General features: G+C 39.8%; 1 protein-coding gene across 3 annotated transcripts; it reads left to right on the top strand.

Annotated features, from left to right (window-relative positions):
* Nucleotides 1-138: 138 nt before the first annotated feature.
* mlxip (MLX interacting protein) lies at nucleotides 139-15,513 on the top strand. Of its 3 annotated transcripts, none has more exons than XM_056419474.1 (17): nucleotides 139-722; nucleotides 5,914-6,020; nucleotides 6,611-6,696; nucleotides 6,882-6,971; nucleotides 7,109-7,150; nucleotides 7,509-7,749; nucleotides 7,866-7,955; nucleotides 8,135-8,229; nucleotides 8,495-9,086; nucleotides 9,707-9,810; nucleotides 10,024-10,096; nucleotides 10,175-10,287; nucleotides 10,459-10,566; nucleotides 10,680-10,807; nucleotides 10,909-11,032; nucleotides 12,154-12,283; nucleotides 13,410-15,513. In XM_056419474.1, exons 1-17 carry the CDS (start codon nucleotides 400-402, stop codon nucleotides 13,532-13,534), a joined length of 2,571 nt encoding a protein of 856 aa, XP_056275449.1. In that variant the 5' UTR covers nucleotides 139-399; the 3' UTR covers nucleotides 13,535-15,513. The 3 variants fall into 3 exon arrangements, with proteins under 3 accessions (XP_056275449.1, XP_056275448.1, XP_056275450.1); XM_056419473.1 differs by having other exon boundaries at nucleotides 9,707-9,809; nucleotides 10,017-10,096; XM_056419475.1 differs by having other exon boundaries at nucleotides 7,578-7,749; nucleotides 9,707-9,809; nucleotides 10,017-10,096.
* The last annotated feature ends 3,826 nt before the right edge of the window (nucleotides 15,514-19,339 follow it).

A 19,339-nucleotide genomic window follows, 5' to 3' on the forward strand; every position in this document is an offset into this window, starting at 1 on the left:
TAATACATTAATCAATCTTATAGCAAAAATATTAGAATAATGAGTTCTTGGTGGGCGGGGCTCTGACGCCGACCAATCAGAAGCGCCTGAGACAGGAACTTCCTGCTGCGGACTGAAAGGAGTCTGCGAGCTGTTTTTCTGTCAGCTGGTCGCTGCGACTCTCAGCTACGTCAACTAACATGCTATCCAACAAGAGAACAGCAAGTTCACTTGGACCAGTGACTCCCAACAGCTTGAACCATGAGTAAACCGAGAACTCGGACTCCTCGGCAAGAAGTTGACAAACGATAACCAAGAGTCAGCCGCCACCGCGTCTCCTTGGCGAGCCTGATGAACGCGAGAGCTTTATTGTTCTAGCTTGCTGGCTAACATTAGCTATTTGTCTGGTGAGTTGCCGACATGGCTGCTGGAGAGATGTCCTCACGGTACACGTATCGGCGCCCGCCGTCGAGCATAAAGCAGGAGCAGGAGGACGACTCGGACTCGGAGAGCCAGCTGCTGGCCCCGAAGAGGCTGGACGGGCTGGAGTCGCAGATCATCCACAGCGGACACTTCATGGTGTCATCGCCCCACATCGAGCACCCTCCGAAGAAAGGCTACGACTTCGATACTGTCAACACACAGACCTGTCAGACTTATCGTTTTGGCAATCTGAGGATGTCACATCTCTCCATAGATGCGTCTCTGACCAAACTCTTTGAGTGCATGACTCTTGCGTACAGGTATGTTATTACGCATTACCACGCTGTATTCACATGGACACTTTCATTTTCACTGTGTCGGTTCTTCTCCCAGCTGAGGGGACTTCAGTCACGTGCAGATACAAATGTCAGGCATGGGACACCCTCGTGGGAAATTGCTGTCACGAGTCTTCACTTCATGTAACTTCCTGCCTGTCTCCTCGTGAGTGTGGTGAATGAAGAAGACCTACTCACCAAGTAGTACCACTACTAATACTCTACTGAACAACTAAAGTCTCCATATAAAATACCCTCCTCCTATGACTGATGACATTATCATATTGTTAGTACTAATGGCAGAGTTCTACTTTTATAGTGTTTCAAGATTCAGCCTGGTTTATGTACAATAAGATAATTGTGTCCAGTTGTTCTCAACCAGGGGTTTAGACTCTAAAGGTCACAATATACATTTGAGGGTTCATGAAATGATTCATTGGTTTGAAAGAGGAAGGCGTAATTTAATGTTCTGTCACACAAATCTATATTCATATAAACCAAACAGGTATTTGTATAAGCCATCTGATAATTTGATACTGCTTTTTCACAAGGGGTCCTGAGCCCACAAGGTTGGAAACCACTCCTTTAATCCTAAACAATGTATTATATTTTATAAGCTTATCTTGTGTTTATATTTAAAGTACAATCACCTCAAACTTGTTCTTCAGTACTTACGGAAATGTGCTGGTTTGTGGGAGAGCACTGAAGATGGGCCTGATGAACTCAGATCACTCTCATTGCTCTTGAAAGAGAAATCTTTGTTCCAATTTAGGGTTAAAGGATTTAAATAATCAATAAGGAGCAACCTATTCTTAGCTGCCAGGAGAATTTAAGCATGTTATCGGTTTTCAGATGGATCTGAAATCAGGTATGACAGATTTTATTTTGGTTTTGATAGTGCTGAAATACTTTCAGGCACCGCTACAGGCTTCACACATTATTAGATCTGCCGGGTCCACAAATAATAAACGGCACGAACGAGTATTTAGTAGTAATTGTGTAAACTGAGAGGGATGAGTCAATTAAAAGATGTCACTCATAATGCAGCCTAGTGTCATGACAAGGCAAACAGACAACAACCAGGACAGTATATGTTGATAAGTTTAATTCAATTCAATTCAGTTTATTTTGTATAGCCCAATATCACAAATTACAAATTTTCCTCAAAGGGCTTTACAATCTGTACACGCACATCCCTGTCCCAGGACCTCACATCGGATCAGGTTTATAGGCTTCAGGAAATGTTCATCAGAAATGTGTAATTGTTAAGATGCAAGCTAAAAGATGCAAAGTAAAGTTGCATTTGAATACACTTGCTGTTCACACAATATTCAAAGGCATGGTTGGTAATATTAATTTGTATTATTTTAAATGAATCCAATGCTTTGGGAAAAGCATCGGCCCAAATGTAATGACTGGACAGACTTCCTTCACATGTTCTCTCCGTACACTCATTGTTCATTTAGTCTTCCACAAGGACTTGGTTTTTGGTTGAATAATTTATACAAATCTAGCTTCCTCTTGTTATTTTCAAGATTACCAACGCTGCCTTTTAGAGGTGAGTTGTAGAAGTAAAAGATGGGCTCCCGTTACAGCTGTCGTGTTACTGTAGCGCCGGTGGAGAGTCAGCTGCTCAGAGGATTCCCTCTGACTTGCTCATGGCACCTACTTGGATTTACAGAACGGACTATCTATAGGCCTGGAAGGCACGACTACCAGTTACGGTTCTGCTCTCATTCATACCTAACCGAAGAAGCAGAGAGCATGTGTACATTAGAGAGGCTTTACTCAGAACAAGAACAATGTTTTCTCCAATAATACTGTCTCTTCTCTATTCACTGCACCAAGTTGGACCTCCTAACTACTTGTTAATACCGTTCTTTCTTGTACTTGTACAATAAGTAAGCACACGCAACATAACGGTAAAAGACAGGAAGGACAGAGTGTAACAGGGGAGGAAGTAAGGAAAGAGGGAAGCTGTTTTGGATAGGATAAACATTTCCCTGTCAAAGCAGATTGGACATACATCTTTCTTGAACCTCATTATATTATGTTCTGTTAAAGTTAAACACAAACTTCAGTCATGTCATTTGATAAACATTTTTAAAGTTTGATGCATTTTACTGTAATCATGCAGAAGTGTTGAAACCCTCAGGAAGACCTTAAACTTATTCTTATTTAAAGCCATTTCAGCATCCAACCTTTCCATAACACATCTAAAGCATCAAAACAAAGTGCAAAAGAAACACCACACAAGGACTTCAAATACAATGAAAACAGACATTAACTAGAACGGGCACTCGGTAGAGCGCATACCTTCGCATATCACAAGATTGGGCATTGAATTATGAAAATTTTGGCATTATTTGCATTCCAATTGGATATAAATTGACCGCGCTATGGTAAAAAGAAGATGTTGACCTTTTCATGACCTTGACCTTTGACCCGTTCGATCCCAAAATCTAATCAAATGGTCCCCAGATAATAACCAATCATCCCACCAAATTTCATGAGATTCAAGAAGATTTTGACCTTTTTCATGACCTTGACCTTTGACCCGATCGATCCCAAAATCTAATCAAATGGTCCGCGGATAATAAACAATCATCCCACCAAATTTCATGCGATTCGGTTTAATACTTTTTTTACTTATGCGAATAACACGCATACAAATAAATAAATAAATAAATAAATACACGGCGATCAAAACATTACCTTCCGCATTTTCAATGCGAAGGTAAAGATAATAGAAAATGTAAAAAAGCTGAAATAGATCAAGACGAGTATAAAATACAAGAATGATAGATACGGTGCAGTGTAAGAAAGGCATACTGATTTGATTTAATAAAAGTCTTGAGCCTTGATTTCAAACAACGGAGAGTTGAAGCAGACCTGCAGGTTTAAATCAATTGTTTGCCAGGAGACCAGTCAGCCGTAGCTCTCTTACCGATTCACACCAACATGGTAGACGAGTCTGCGGCAGATAAATGCACGGCCAAGTTGAAATCCTTTAATCCTTCATATATTCTTTTGGTGAAAGTAGGCTGACTTTGTAATGGTCTTAATGTGGCAGTTGATCCGGTCTGGGTGAATGAATTCATGGATCGGTCCGTGGTCTGTAACATTTCAGATTGAATCTGAGGGCAACTTGGATGTTTATTTCTGCCTGTTTGAGTTTAAACAAAAATGTTCCATACAGTTTATAGACTGTCCACAGCTGACGCCACTGTGCTGCCAAGAAGACTTTCACACACTGTAACTCCTTGTCTCATCACAATTGTAACTATCCTTCTCACTTGAACTTAAACTTGTCAGATTCCTGCATGTTTGTTTTGCCTTATCGCTCAAAGTATTTTTAGTACACGGCCGGTGTTGATCAAGGTGACCTGAAACTTTTTCTTTTCAAATTCTTCTCTAAATTCTCAGGGTCAGGCATGAGAATCCCTCACCTCTCGGCGAAATTCGCCGTTTTGAAACCAAAATAGGTGACTTACGTGAATCGTGTAGATCCGAAGAGTTTTTGTTTTGGGGTAGGGGGGGGGGGTCAATTGGCCGGCCGGCGTTTATGAGATTGGAGTGGGACACTGAGAAAATGTGGAGTGGTGCTCTTCGCAATAAAACATCTTTGATGGGACGTGTCGCGTCTCGGCCAATCAGCGTCAAGATGTCTTCAGCGTTTGGTGGTTTAGGTTAGCTTGAATGTCAGCCCGCTACATCTGCTGCTGTCACGCTGCACGGTGTAGCGATACTAACAAAGTACCTGTACGTTAAACACGATATGATTTAGCATATTTTTAGTATCGATACTTAATTAAAAGAGCGCGGGATCAGAGCGCACGCGCTGCTCCGTGTCAAGCTGTCTGCGCACACTGCGCAGCGCTCACAGCGAGTGCCGTTAAGTGCCGGAATTTTCGGCTTTAAAAATAAAAATAAAAAAAGATGCCAGAAGTGAAATGTTTAAGTTCAGTCTGTAAAGTTCTGTAACTCTACAGCTGCTCATCCTGATGAACTCTGTATCCTCTTACCAGATACAGAACGGCCTCATAGTGTATCATCAATGCTATGATGGCTCCATGTCGTTTCATTCATATCTGGCTGTATTAATACTAATATTACTGCCATTTAAGTGTTGAAAAAGTTGGTAAAAAGTGAACCATACAGATATTTATTTATTACTATTATAGATAAATATACCAGTATCGTATTTATGGTATACTGTTTTTATGGTATTGTATCACTATCATGATATTTATGGCAGGTATGGTATAGAAGATCGTGACAACCAGGTAGAGGCAGAACAAACTCCAGGAACAGACTCGAGGAACAGACTCAAGGAACAGACTCAAGGAACAGACTCGTGGCTCAGCAGAGCTCAAGACTTGAAGACTTGTTCACGCCAACAACAAAAAAGGAAGTTGGTTCATGAATGACCATATTATACACAATATTACTATTATTATAGGGCCCGATCACTGACTTGGTGTCAGAATGGAGGACCTATAGATTATCATACAATGGCCAACATCGATGTTCGTGGAAGTCCCCCCCCCCCCCGCGCGCCTATCCTCCTCACCTTTTTCACCCCTGACCCGTTTTCATGCCTGCAGGGTAGAGGAATGCTTTTTTTTATTGGTAACAAGTAGTACAGGTTTTTGGGGGTTTTTTTAATGTCAAATTTCTTTGTCATTTGTAATATAGAAATGTTGTTGAACAGCTCATGGCATTAGGTGCCACACTGAAGTCGGTGCATCATGGAAACAGTCGTCCAACGTGTAACTCGTGTAACGTGCACTGACTCAGTGCTACGGCGAGGAAGCACCACCCTTATTAAGTATTACGGCTTGTCGTAGTGATGCCAAAATCAGGTTTGTACAGTGACATTTATAAAGATTCTGACAGTGACAATACCCTTCCTGCTGGTGTCAAGGTATTTTAATTTCAGCAGAATAGATTTACGTTGTGTTTCTGTGGGGTAAAGAGAAAGTATTTTTCTTTATATCTTCTCCATGCAAGAATATCAAAGTTTCTTCTGCTAATAACCCAGAGGAGATCACCATGATCCATGAGGGTTTTATTAATGCTGAGATATTATTACACTTGTAAAGTTAAGCAATTGTATTTGTTTCATATACTTTCTTGTGAGATTATTTCACTGCAAATGTACTTGTTGTTTCAGTGGTAATTTGGTGTCTCCTAAATGGAAGAACTTCCGAGGTCTAAAACTGCTTTGGAGAGACAAGATCCGCCTCAACAACGCCATATGGAGGGCTTGGTATATGCAGTGTAAGAGCTCCTCTACCATCTGGTATCCATAGAGCCTAGACACTATTGTTATCGTATTTAAGTGACTTGAATTTGAACACTTCTTCAATCAAGTGTGGAGACATCAGGATCTGGTTCAAGAATATGTAATCAGAAATAGTAGTAGGAAGACTCATTCATAAATCAGATTTTCTTTTATTGATCTACATTTCAGCACATACGCTTTTTTCAGGGTCCATGATGTCACCAGGCTTTATTTTTAAATTCATAAACTATTACAGTCTATAACTTGTTTCTTTTTTTCATGACCTCAAGATAAATATTGCCGCCATTTTTGCAACTTGCTGCAGTCGTGTCGGTTTGTTTACACGGCATAGTTTTGTGACTGACTGAGAGCATCTCTTATTCGTGTCCCAAAAATAAACACAAACTGGGTCAAGCTTGTCTTGAGTTACAAGCTGAGCTAAGACCATTATGTTGTCCACTCTAAGAAATGAATGCTGCAACATGGGTTCATTTCTGTTTCATTGTATTGAGAATATAATTCACCAGTAGAAAAACAAGTTTAAATTCAACTGAGGGTGACTTTAAGGTTGTTGTTCTACCCCCAGATGTGGAGAAAAGGGAGAATCCTGTTTGTCACTTTGCAACTCCTCTGGATGGAAGCATGGATGTAGACGTCCATCGTCCTGCAGAGGTAAAGACAGAGAAATATGACCATACACCAGTAGAGACTTTGTTTTGTTTCTTATCTCCAAAAAACTTCCATGGATATGATTTGACGTCCAATCCCTCAAGCACTTACTTACTCTTTCTCCTTTCTCCCGTCCTTTTTTGTGTGTTGTGTGTGTGTTATGGATCGTCTTCCTCTTCCTTCTGCAGGTCAGTGCCACAGATGGAATATGCTGGAAAAGACGAATTGAAATTGTCATCAGAGAATACCACAAGTGGAGAGCATACTTTAAAAAAAGGGTATTGTATTGTTCCATTTTTGTAAATGCACTGAAATATGTCAGGGGCATTCTGGGTATTTTTCATGTGTGTTGTTTGTTTGATTGATCATAAAACATGAATATTTATCTAATGTTGCTCTCACCTTCTCCTTACAGTTACAAAAGCACCAGGATGATGACCTCTCAAGCTTGCTTAAGGTATGCCAATCTGCATCATGCTCAACCCAACTCAGTTAGAACAGAGATGAACATGACTATCAATATCAGATGTTAATAATGTAATTAACTCACGCTAAACGAGTCACCCTCACATAATGACATTATCTTTGACGATGTAAACAATTTGATCTAATTTCACTTAATTGTGCTTGTAACTTAGACAGACTGAAATGTGTGTCTATATACAGATACAGTGGCATTCTTTTGTAAGATTAGTGCATGAAGTGTGCGGAGCAAGTTGTGATGGTTGACAACTGACGTCCCATGTTGGCTCTACTCCTCACTGCATGCTTGTGTGTCACTAACTGGCTTGCTGGTTGCATCTTTAACACTAAAGGGACCAGAGGAGCAGTTATTGCTGTTTGGGGAAGTCTCTCCAGAGATGCTCCGTGTCTGCTTTTATCAGGATGACGAGACAGCTGTGCGCCGCCTGCCTCGCAGGCATAATGAAACCCCTGCCCCGATGGAGATGGACCCTCTCTTCGACATGGACGTTCTGATGTCTGAGTTTTCAGACACGTTGTTCTCCACGTTGGCCTCGCACCAACCCATAGCCTGGCCTAATCCAAGGGAGATTGGTGAGGAAAAAAAGTGATCTCAAAAAGTGATTCAACATTTCATTTGCTCCGGCTGTCTTTTGTTCACTGTCCCCGGCACGTCTTCTCCCTCCCTCTGCCTCGTTGCCCTTCCACAGCACATGCAGGGAACGCAGACATGATCCAACCAGGACTCATCCCGTTACAACCCAACCTAGACTTCATGGACTCTTTTGATCCACTGCAAGGTAGGAGGAAGGCACCACCCATCCCACAGCTGCAGTCGTGCTGCACACACACTAATCGTGCACACTTTATAGAAATCAAGCGCACATGTTCTTGTAACTCAGCTAAAGCTGTCAGCCTAACACAAAAAAAGTAGTGTGGTTTTACTAACCTCTAGCTAACATAGAGACTCTTGTTCTAGACTTATTTCACAGCCTCCGTCAGCCTGCCTTCCCCTCTGTTTTACCCACTGCTCCATCAGTCACCCCTCAACCCAGCAGCCGCTCACAGTCACAGGTAAACACCAACCCGAGGCACGGCTCCCAACACACGCCACCATGAAACCTTGTGTTTCCCTGATGCAAGACTTTGTGTTGCTGGCAGATCCTTTTCCATTTTTCTGTGTTAATATAGTTTCACAAAACAATATTGTAACCTAATAATATTACTAAACTTTATTGACACAGCCCTTTTTATGCATGCTGCTCAAACTGCTTCATTTTTGAGTTTTTGAGTGGAGAGAGACTCATGGTTTGTTCCCTTTCCTTCATCCTATTTCCAGGCTGAGTTAATGTCCTCCATGCTCGCAAGCAACAACAGCTCCGCTCCTGGCCCCCTGCCCATCTCCTCTCCCATAGCCGCTCAAACCAGTCGAACATCCGGTGGTAGAGATGATGCTATCTTTGTACAAAACTACATGCCTCTGTTTTCTGGGCACGTGGTGCCAAGAGATCAAGCAGCCGTCTCCTCAGTTTCTCGGCCATTATCCCATGATCCTCTGGCACAGTGTCTTCCTGGTCAGGACATGGCCTCAGCAGCACCTATGGTTGCATCGCCCTTGGACAACATCCCAGCGCTGGATGAGACCGTCGAACCATCTGCGATTACACACGAGACCTCCTCGACGGTTAAACCCAGCGATGCAGGAACCAACTTCAGCCACGCCTCAGACTATAGCTCCATATCCCCACAGCCTCCACCTCCTCCTTCTCAGCTTCAGCCCTTGGCTCCATTAACTGCCTCGTCTGTCCAACACCCTCAAACATTTGCCCTGCCACGCCCCCCCTTTCAGGCATCCAGTGCCAACAAAAGCCGCCCTGTGAAAAGGATTGCTCCTGCTAACACCCTCTCCTCCTCCCACCTCATTCTCACAGGTCTGTTTCTTCTTGTCCCAAGATCAAGATCCTTGTTCTGCAATTTTTCATTTCACATTGTTGATCTGTAAGAGGAGGGCTACACGGCGGTCTAGTAGCTAGCACGGTCACCTTGCAGCAAGATCCCAGACGGTTCTTCTGTGTGGAGTTTGCATGTTCTCCCCGTGGCGGCGTGGGTTCCCTCCGGGTTCTCCCGGTTCCTCCCACAGTCCAAAGACATGCAGCTCAGGTTAATTGGAAACTCTAAATTGCCCGTAGGTGTGAATGGTTGTGTGTGTATAAATTGGTGACTGGTCCAGGGTGAACCCCGCCTTCAACCAGTGTCAGCTGGGTGAAGGCTCCAGCGCCCCTGAATAGGATAAGTGGTTTGTAATGATGGAATGGATCTGTAAAGGGAGCTTTGTTACTGTAACTTAGTCACCACAAGACAGCGCTGTTGCCTTTCTTAACCCAAACCACTTAACCACTAGTGTGCCACTTGGTTTTGTTTTTAAAAGAACTTTGTAAAATGAAAACACTTGATGTGTGAACAGATGAAAGATGGAAAAGGGAGAGGATCCAGTTGTATAAAAACTCCTTCTCGTATGGACTTAAAACTAACTGTCAATGTTCATCCTCAGCCCCTTTCCCATGTCATGCTAGTGCTGTAATTGTTACACCATCGCCTCTGAAAGGAGATGTGGTCCGTAATACTGGAGTGGTCATCACTCCTCAACTTGGAGGGGTACGTTTTCAGATCTTACACAACAGTATTGTACAAAACTGCAGCATTTACATGTCATTGTTTGTTCTGTTATTGTGTATAATTCATAGGTGTCAAATTAAAATGTGTCTTAAAACTAAGGTGATCAGTTACAAAGTTATAAAAGATCATATCAGCACCTCTTTTATTTTTTTGTTCTCAAGACTTCTTGTTTTCACATATTGTCTGACACAGAAGTCTCCCCAGCCGATTGTCCCCAAAGAAACTTCTTCCAGCCGCGACAGTCCAAAAGCCCCCTCCAGTGTCGGTGAGACTCCAGTCCACCCAGAAAGTACATCATCACTCAAAGCCCACAACTTGTTCCAAGTGTTTTTCTTTTTTCCAGGTCACAGTCAGCCAGGATCAAGTGAAGGATCCCCACATGGGTTAGATCAAGTTCCTAGTCCCCAGTCACTGATCAGCAGCACTACACCTCTGGTAAAGAACGAACAAAATCAGGTTTGTTTGTTTATTTTTCTGAACATAAATTTGCGAGCGTGCATACATTTCTGTGTGGATACTATTATTTGAATGACATATTGGTAAAGTGTGTAAATCATAAACCCCCCATGCTAAAATGGATTAAGACATAAGCCTGTGGGTAATATTTCCATTACTGATGTGTCACAGAGCCGGAGGTCAGCATTCATATCTGCGGAGCAAAAGAGACGATCAAACATAAACATTGGCTTTAAAACACTCTGCAACATGGTTCCCACTCTGAAGTCCCAATCAAATGTAAGTCTGTCTTAATACATCATCAATATTAGATTTGGGATGTCACTATTGTTATTTTGGTGCACAGTTTTTAATATACTCTCTTTCTTCCTACCATATTAATGTACATTCAGATCAGTAGTGCAGTCACGTTGCAGAAGACGTTGGATCACATTTGGAAGCTGCAACAGGAGAGGCAGCAGATGCTGGAAGAGGTCAAGAGGCTACGAGAGGAGATTGAGGAGATCAACACCTCCATTAGGTATGTCGTACATTGTATACGTGTCACCCCTCTTCTGCTATACAACATATCTACACATTAATACTCAACTGTTTCTGTCTCTTGTTACTGCTTAACCACAGCTTGTGTCAGAAGCAGCTGCCGGTAACGGGGGTCCCGATCAGGCGAAATCAGTTTGTCCACATGCAGGAGAAGTTCAATGAATATGTGAAGAACCGCACCCTTCAGAACTGGAAGTTCTGGATTGTATCCTTCAATAAAGGAGCTCTGACACTGTTCGCTGCAGAATAATAAGAGAGTATAGTTGTATAGTTAGTGTGAGCATTTGGCTTTTGCAGACATCTTGTTCAGATCCGACTGATATGTGACAGAAGGAATATGAATCCTACGTCACAGTCGGAATACTTATTAGAAAGTAAATGTTCCACAACTGAAACACTTTAAAACAATTAGGAAAATAAAGCCACTGTATATATATATATATACAGGACTGTCTCAGAAAATTAGAATATTGTGATAAAGTTCTTTATTTTCTGTAATGCAATTAAAAAAACAAAAATGTCATGCATTCTGGATTCATTACAAATCAACTGAAATATTGCAAGCCTTTTATTCTTTTAATATTGCTGATTATGGCTTACAGCTTAAGAAAACTCAAATATCCTATTTCTAAATATTAGAATATCATGAAAAAGTATACTAGTAGGGTATTAAACAAATCACTTGAATCGTCTAATTAACTCGAAACACCTGGAAACACATTTTCAAATGTTTGATTTTGTTTTGCTGTTATAAATCTTTTTTTTACTTGGTCTGAGGAAATATTCAAATTTTATGAGATAGGATTTTAGAGTTTTCTTAAGCTGTAAGCCATAATCAGCAATATTAAAAGAATAATAGGCTTGCAATATTTCAGTTGATTTGTAATGAATCCAGAATGCATGACATTTTTGTTTTTTTAATTGCATTACAGAAAATAAAGAACTTTATCACAATATTCTAATTTTCTGAGAGTCCTGTATATATATTCTTTTAAACCTTATTCATTGGCCACAGTGGCAAGAAGATTAAAAATATGATTACAAATGACCAAAAATGTACAGTGACAATTTACAGTAACCAGTCACAAAGTATTTGTTATCTACCAAATGCAGCAGTCATGTTATTGTACTGCTCTTATTTTGAAATCAATCTCTGATTTTGTTAGTTACATACTTTTGAGGACAAGCAACTCAAAGATTGAAGCATGAAGTGATGAAAGCTAAAGATGTGCATGTTAGACCTCTGGGACTCAAGCAGTTCGCCGGGCAGAGTTGCCTTCGTCTCACTCCGCAGCTTCACTGATCCTTGACCGTCATCTATTCTAGTTCAGCATCATCATCAAGCCTCTCTTTGAGTCTTTCAATGGGATGGTGTTGACCACAAGCAGGGCAGAGCTGTGTCAGACCACAATGCAATGGCTCGATCGTCACTGCTCCCTTCCAGCCCTCCGACCCAGTGAGTAAAGGACTTTTCCTCAGACATCCAGCATAAACTCAGTCTTATCAGTCGTGTTGGAAACCTCTTTCAGCCCAGCAGGGACTTCCTTCAAGCTACAAAGTGTGAACAGTTAATTTACTTATTAGATTTATACTTCCTATCTTTTACTATCTCTGTTTGGTTCAAGCTATTATCAAGCAACCGTGATATGAAAACAAATCTCATCTCATCTCTCAGTCTGACTTTAGCTCTGACACTTAATGGATCTGACAACGTCAAAAAATGTCACGGCGCTATTAGAGTGGACCCAATAGCACGACTCAGACAGGAGTAACAAAGATTACTGTCTTCGGTTGGAAACAGGCTGGGTTAAAACCGGAAGATCAGTCGAAGAAGCAAACAAGTCCAAAAAGGGGCAGAGAATCAGAGGTCAGGGCAGGCAGGTCAGGAATATACTCTAATAATGCTAGAGAACTTGGCACGAAAACACAAGACAATTTGGCAGAGGACAAGTGGAAGTGAGGGAGCTAAATAGTGAGGGACTAACGAGTGGATGGGCTGCAGGTGAGAAGGGCGTGAGGACCAGGTGAAGGGAATGAGGGACTAACGAGGTGATCAGAGGCAGGTGAGGGGAGTTGGATTGACGAGATGGGAAGCAGGATCTGGAATGACATGATAGTTAGTGACAGGATGAAAACAACTACTACAAAAAGGAAGGTGGGGAGCTAAACTGTTACAAAAGATGTCTATCCCTGAAGTCAACGTGTAAACTATGAAGAATTAAGAAGGTTATTGCTCTAGCTTTTTACTCCATGTTTACAGGGTTCTCCCCTTAGATTTAATGATACAATAAGTGACCCGCAGTCAAATCATTTGTTGTAAGAGTAGAATTCCTCTAAATTACTGACATGCATGGTTATTCTGCATACTGGAACACCCGAGTATCAAAGCAGCACCGGTGGGTTTACTCACACTCGGTTAAGAAGTTGAACTGTAGTTGAGTTATCGAGCTGCCAATTCACAATCAGTTTTGAAAGCTGTGAATCTATTACATGCCTACTGTGAAGCACTCGAATGATCCATTTGGTTTCCAAGTGCTGTGTTTTACAGTCGGGTTAGTAAAATGTGGATTCTTGTTTTTCAGTGGTGCTGAGTACCCTCCGCCAGCTGAGCACCACCACGTCCATACTCAGTGATCCGTCCCTGCTGTCTGAAGAAGCCATCCAGGCCGTCACGCACACAGACGGGTGGTCTTTCTCTCTGAGGTGATGAGGGGACCCAAAAAACACCTGAATCTTTTAACAGCAATCATCAAAAGGACATATAACCAGCTTATCTTATAGACATTCAGCAAGGTCGCCACGTCTTCCACCGATACATGACCTCCATGAAAAATATGTATAATTTTAAATGCAAGCTAGATCTGGCTTACTTTTACTCTGTATGTGCAATTATGGGGAATGATGCACACAGGGAGGCCCATCTTTGGCATTACATTTATAGCAATTGTGGCTTTTATATATTTATTAAATGACAGCAGCTACTACTATCATCACTGGCTTCAGGTAAAGAGTTTCTACATATTTTAGTTGATGGTGGTACTGGTTGTTTGTTTTTTGAACAACATATATCAAAAGTTGAGTCACTTTTATAATGGACAAAAACACAACATTGTGTTTTAAAAAGGGAAGTATTGTGTGGCTGTTCATTGTATGTACTCACTCAGTTGTAACAGGTGTATGGACTGGATGCTTTTTCACAAGGAGATGAATGTGGGATTCTTCAGGACTCGCTGGAAGTATAGTTTGTGTTTTTAGAAGCTCTGAAACCTCCCAGAAAGGTTTCCCATCAGAATGCCTCTGCTCGTCTGAAACATGGTCACTCATTTACTCAAGTGAATGTTGTTTAGACTGTTAACAACAGTGGGTTCTTGGTGGGTTCCCACCCATGATGAACATTTCTACAATCCACTCCTTCTTTGCTTGCTCTGCACATTTCCAGCAAGTTCAACTGCTAATTGTACAAGAAAGCAGCCATCTTCAATACATTATGTTGCACACATGAACTTCTACTGGGCAGGTCACAGCATAATGAGGAGATGTTACTTACAGCCCTCATAGGGAGCATAACTGAAATTGCAGTACAGATTATTTATATACTTCAGTAAATATACATGTACAGTGTTTCAAGATCTTCTCTGAATGCACAGTAGTCGAAGGCGTCTTCCTGTTCTTTGTTGTCACTCAGGGATGTGCTGGTCAATGTATTTGTTTTTCATTCAGCTTTGAACAAATCCAGTCAGGGTCCTTTTCAGCAGGAACACATGTCTGTTTAAGGGTACGGGTTACATCACAGGGTGTGATTTACCTGTTGTTTGTTCCCTCTCCTAATTACACTATTTTATAAGGTGTGCTAATAACAGACAGGAGACAACAATCAGTATGCCGTGTGAAAAGTTACAGTCCATAGAAACGGAGAAAGGGTCACATGAAAGAGGAGTCACCCGTCCATTCAGGTCATTGTTTGTGTTCCTGAGATCACATTTGACAGAGCGCTCTGTTGACTGATGAGAATTAGACAATGTACAGAATTAGTTGGCACGTCTGAGTACAGCCTTAACGTCAAAGTGCCCTTACTCATGACCGCTGCAGGCTAATTAGTCTTCTCTTTTTGCTGTTATTTGTGGTTCAGCACTCCTCAGGCAGACATTGATTTTGTGATTTGTGTTTTTATTTTTCTGCAAAACAACTCAGTTTACTATGAGTTTGAGTTGTTTGATAGCAAATGGAACCACAGTTCGTATATGATGAATATGCACTTTTTTTTGCGTTTGATTGTGAATTGCATATCGTTTTAATAGTCCTTTTTTTACAAGAAAGACGTAATTTACCTGTTGATGTAAATATGGCTCAATTTACAGTTATACAGGAGAAGCAGTCATCAAATTATGACAGGAAGCCCCAATGTTACAAATGTGTAACTTTTTTTCTCATTCTGATTTTAAAATGTTTGTAATACCAGGTTTCTGTGAGAGGGAGTGTGTGCCTGCTTATGTACAGTACACCATTACCGATTGGATTTGCATTTTTTTGGTTCTCCTTTGTTTTTTTGTTTTATTTAATTTGTTTTAAGATGTAAATATATTTTATATGCGCATCTGAGTGTTTTTTTGTTCACTTCCAAAGTTGATTAAACACATTTCAAGATGCCTTCAATTATATTGAATCACAATAAAAGAAACACAAATTAAAATCTGGACTTGGTTTATTTTCAAGGAATGTCACTTAAAGAAAACTAGATATTACTTGGTTATTAGATACTGATATGCAGTAATATCCAGAGCAAGTTTACTTCATACTGTCGTGTCTTGGCCAATCAGCAGTAAGATGTCGACAGCTTAAATAAAATAAAAAGATGTGAAAAGTACTTTTTCAACATTGCAGACATGAAGGAAAGCCCACTGATGTAGAGACCCGTCTGCTTTCATCAAACAACGTGGATGTGGTGTGGGGATGAAAAAAACGAAACTTATTATATGTATATATATATATATACACACACATATGTATATGTATATATATACACTACCGTTCAAAAGTTTGGGGCCATCCAGACAATGTTGTGTCTTCCATGAAAACTCACTTTTATTTATCAAATGAATTGAAAATTGAATAGAAAAAATAGTCAAGACATTGACAAGGTTAGAAATAATGATTAATATTTGAAGTATTAATTATGTTCTTCAAACTTCAAGCTCAAAGGAAGGCCAGTTGTATAGCTTATATCACCAGCATAACTGTTTTCAGCTATGCTAACATAATTGCACAAGGGTTTTCTAATCAGATATTAGTCTTCTAAGGCGATTAGCAAACACAATGTACCATTAGAACACTGGAGTCATCGTTGATGGAAATGGGCCTCTATACACCTATGGAGATATTTCATTAGAAACCAGACACTTCCACCTAGAATAGTCATTTACCACATTAACAATGTATAGTGTGTATTTTTGATTAATATTATCTTTATTGAAAAAACAGTGCTTTTCTTTGAAAAATAAAGACATTTCTAAGTGACCCAAAACTTTTGAACGGTAGTGTATATATATATACACACACATATGTATATATATATATATATATATATATTTACACACATCTATATTACTGGAAAATGTAATGGCCGTGTAACCTTACATTAGTTTACATTAGTTCATTTATACCTTGTTCTTTTGTTTTTTGTGACTTTTGAACTATTCAGTTAAAATAAGTATCATTGCATATTGCGCAACAGCACTCCATTCCTCCTGCTGATGGCTCAGTTTATTTATTCCTCTTCAAGCTGCTCAGCCATTGATCCTCTTCCTGCTTTAAAGTCTTTATTCAAGAGGCAATATTTAAAAAATTAGAAATAAAATAAAAACACAAATATGCAAAATAGGCTGTATATACAGCCTATTTTGCATATGTGTGTGTTAAAACGAGTACAGAAGTTATTTATTATAAGAACTATTTTTTATTTTTTTTAGTTAATACATACATTTTATAGCAGTTAGAAGTATTCTGAATTCACTCAATACATTATTAATGTCCAACAACCACTTGTATTTTTAACATTCAACAGGCAATTTGGAAGACATCATTCAACATAAAATAAATAAATAGTATAAATTAACCTTAAATAAGACGCCAATATTGTATCAATAAATAAACTCAGATAAATAAATATCAATGTTTTTTTCAAGTTTTTATACACATGTGGGAAATGGGTGTTTCTGTGAAAGTTTCCACCCACTGCCGGGTACTGGTAATGATTTGAAGGCCTCTTACTTTCATCGTGTAATGGTCTTGCACTGTGACGGGTCGGTGGCAATGTATCGAGGAGCAGGTTTTATTTGTACCGCTGCTCGACCTTTCAACAGCATTATTGAAGTGAAAAAGAAACACTGTTGTGTTTTTGAGGATGAGCTTATTGTTACGGAAGAGAGACAAGATTTTCGGCAGGTGCTTGTCAAGGTAGTCGATGATGGCACAGATGGAGGCCTGGAGGCCTTCTTCTGTGGTGTTTTTCAAAGTAATACCCTCAATGGGCTCCAATGTACATGGCGGCTCTCCTCCAAACAAATGCTTGACCTGGAGAGGAAGTGAGAATCAGTATGACAAAATCAATTAGCCCAGAAGCGGTCAGTTATCGTAACTTTTCATAATTGGTTCAAAAGGTCCCTCTATCTACAGCATAAGGAGCAGTGGTCAAATAAATCATTTACTTCAGTAAAAGTGTTAAAACCACACAATGGAAATACTCAATTTTAAGTGGAAGTGCAAGTCCTGCATTGTATAACAATGAGTGTGCAATAAAATGTTCACTGTCAATATTTTCCGATGATAAATTCTGCTTCTGGGTCAATATACAGCTGCATGCATGTGTATGTTTGGCTGTTACTGCTGGAGATGTTTTTGTTTTATCTGGAGCGATGCATCATACTCTATAACATCATCAACGTTTGTGGCGTCTGTTCTGTGAGAACCATTTATCTCCTCAAAAGTAATCTCTCTTCATGTAGTTTATGAATTGTACGTAGGATCATTTTCCTCACACACGAAAGAAAACTTTATCCTTCAGTTTGTCAAAATATGTCTCATCAGAAATCTCTATATTTGATGAAACAAATTGTAATCTGAAAAGGAACAAAAACACATCATGAAATAAAAAATATACAGTATTAGTATACATTTGTATAAAATGAAAATACTCAAGTATAGCAAAACCCTTGAATTTGTACTTAAGTACAGTACTTTGTACTGTATGTATTAAATATACTTATTTACATTCCTGGTGAGCAGGAGACTATATTTTGTAGTATCTGCATGATTCATTACATTCATTATCTTTTACTACTGAATACATCTCAGATGAAATGTAATTCTAAAAAGACAGAAAACATGTACTATGATATCAACTTAAATATGCGTGTACTTACGTACGAGTTTTCCGCCTTTTGTAGATGACAGAAGACAGAAAAGCTATCCAGTTGTTTCATGTTCTCCCGAAGTTTTCCAAAATCAATTGATTCGAAGTTCATAAATGAGATATGCATCATCACAATGCAGGAAACTAGGAGCTCTGCAGGAGGTGAGACACACACATATGTTGCTGTCATCTGCAGAGCAGGTCAACTGGAAGCTTTCTCAAATGTATCTCGAATCAACATCTCAGTTTCAAAACTTATTCTACTAAGAGAGAGAATAGTATACTGTCAAAAAATATTGCTTATAAACTCATTTGCCTTCACAATCTTTAATCAATCAATACTTCTGAAATTACATCATAATTATCAAAGTAACTCTAAAGCATTGTTACACCAAGGTGCTTGAGAGAAATCATAGCTTACCTTTTCCAACAGACATGGTTTGAATTGTGGATTTCTTATGGTTGAGTTAATGCTCCTTAACTGGCACTGCTTATATACACATGGGATTGTTTTGGCCATGCCATCATTCAGTGCATGACGTCTTTGTGGTATTATCTTCTGAAGAATCTTGTTGTAAAAGTTTCTATTTTGCATATTGGGCAATGTGTGTCATAAGTGGGAAGGCGACACGCATGCCACGAAGTAGACATCAAAGTTATTTAGTCATCAGATGAATGAAAAAAAATAACCTGTCTGAAAACCCATGACGACCTGACCAATGGATGAGGTATTCATTGTTGCTTTGAGGTCATCAAACCGTAAGAGTGTATTATGATCAACCGACATGGGTTATCTCATTGAAACGTAGTTTTTTCCGTATCACACTGCTCGTCATTTTCTTCTTTCAAATATTTGCAAATAATTACTTATGTGGCTCTGAACTAATCTTGCTTTATTGTTTTTTTATTAAAACACCTGTTTTGCGCATCCACTGTTTCCTAGTTGTTATCTACAATTATTCATTTTCCATTTACCTTAAATCATAAGTAGAAATCAGAATCAGAATCAGTTTTATTGGCCAAGTAAGTTTGCAAAGAAATGTACTTTACCATAGCAGGTGTTACTAATAACATTCACGATGGCTTAGCACAATAGGGACCCCA

Source organism: Pseudoliparis swirei, chromosome 7 (genome assembly GCF_029220125.1).
Source record: "Pseudoliparis swirei isolate HS2019 ecotype Mariana Trench chromosome 7, NWPU_hadal_v1, whole genome shotgun sequence".
NCBI classification, from domain to species: Eukaryota; Metazoa; Chordata; class Actinopteri; order Perciformes; family Liparidae; genus Pseudoliparis; species Pseudoliparis swirei.

Bases quoted from the DNA above. Each gene is read 5' to 3' on its own strand.
- mlxip (XM_056419473.1), top strand. From the start codon at position 400: ATGGCTGCTGGAGAGATGTCCTCACGGTACACGTATCGGCGCCCGCCG. The intron at 11,033-12,153 runs GTATCCTTCAAT...CATCTATTCTAG, and splicing joins AGAACTGGAAGTTCTGGATT to TTCAGCATCATCATCAAGCC. The intron at 12,284-13,409 runs GTGAGTAAAGGA...CTTGTTTTTCAG, and splicing joins CCTTCCAGCCCTCCGACCCA to TGGTGCTGAGTACCCTCCGC.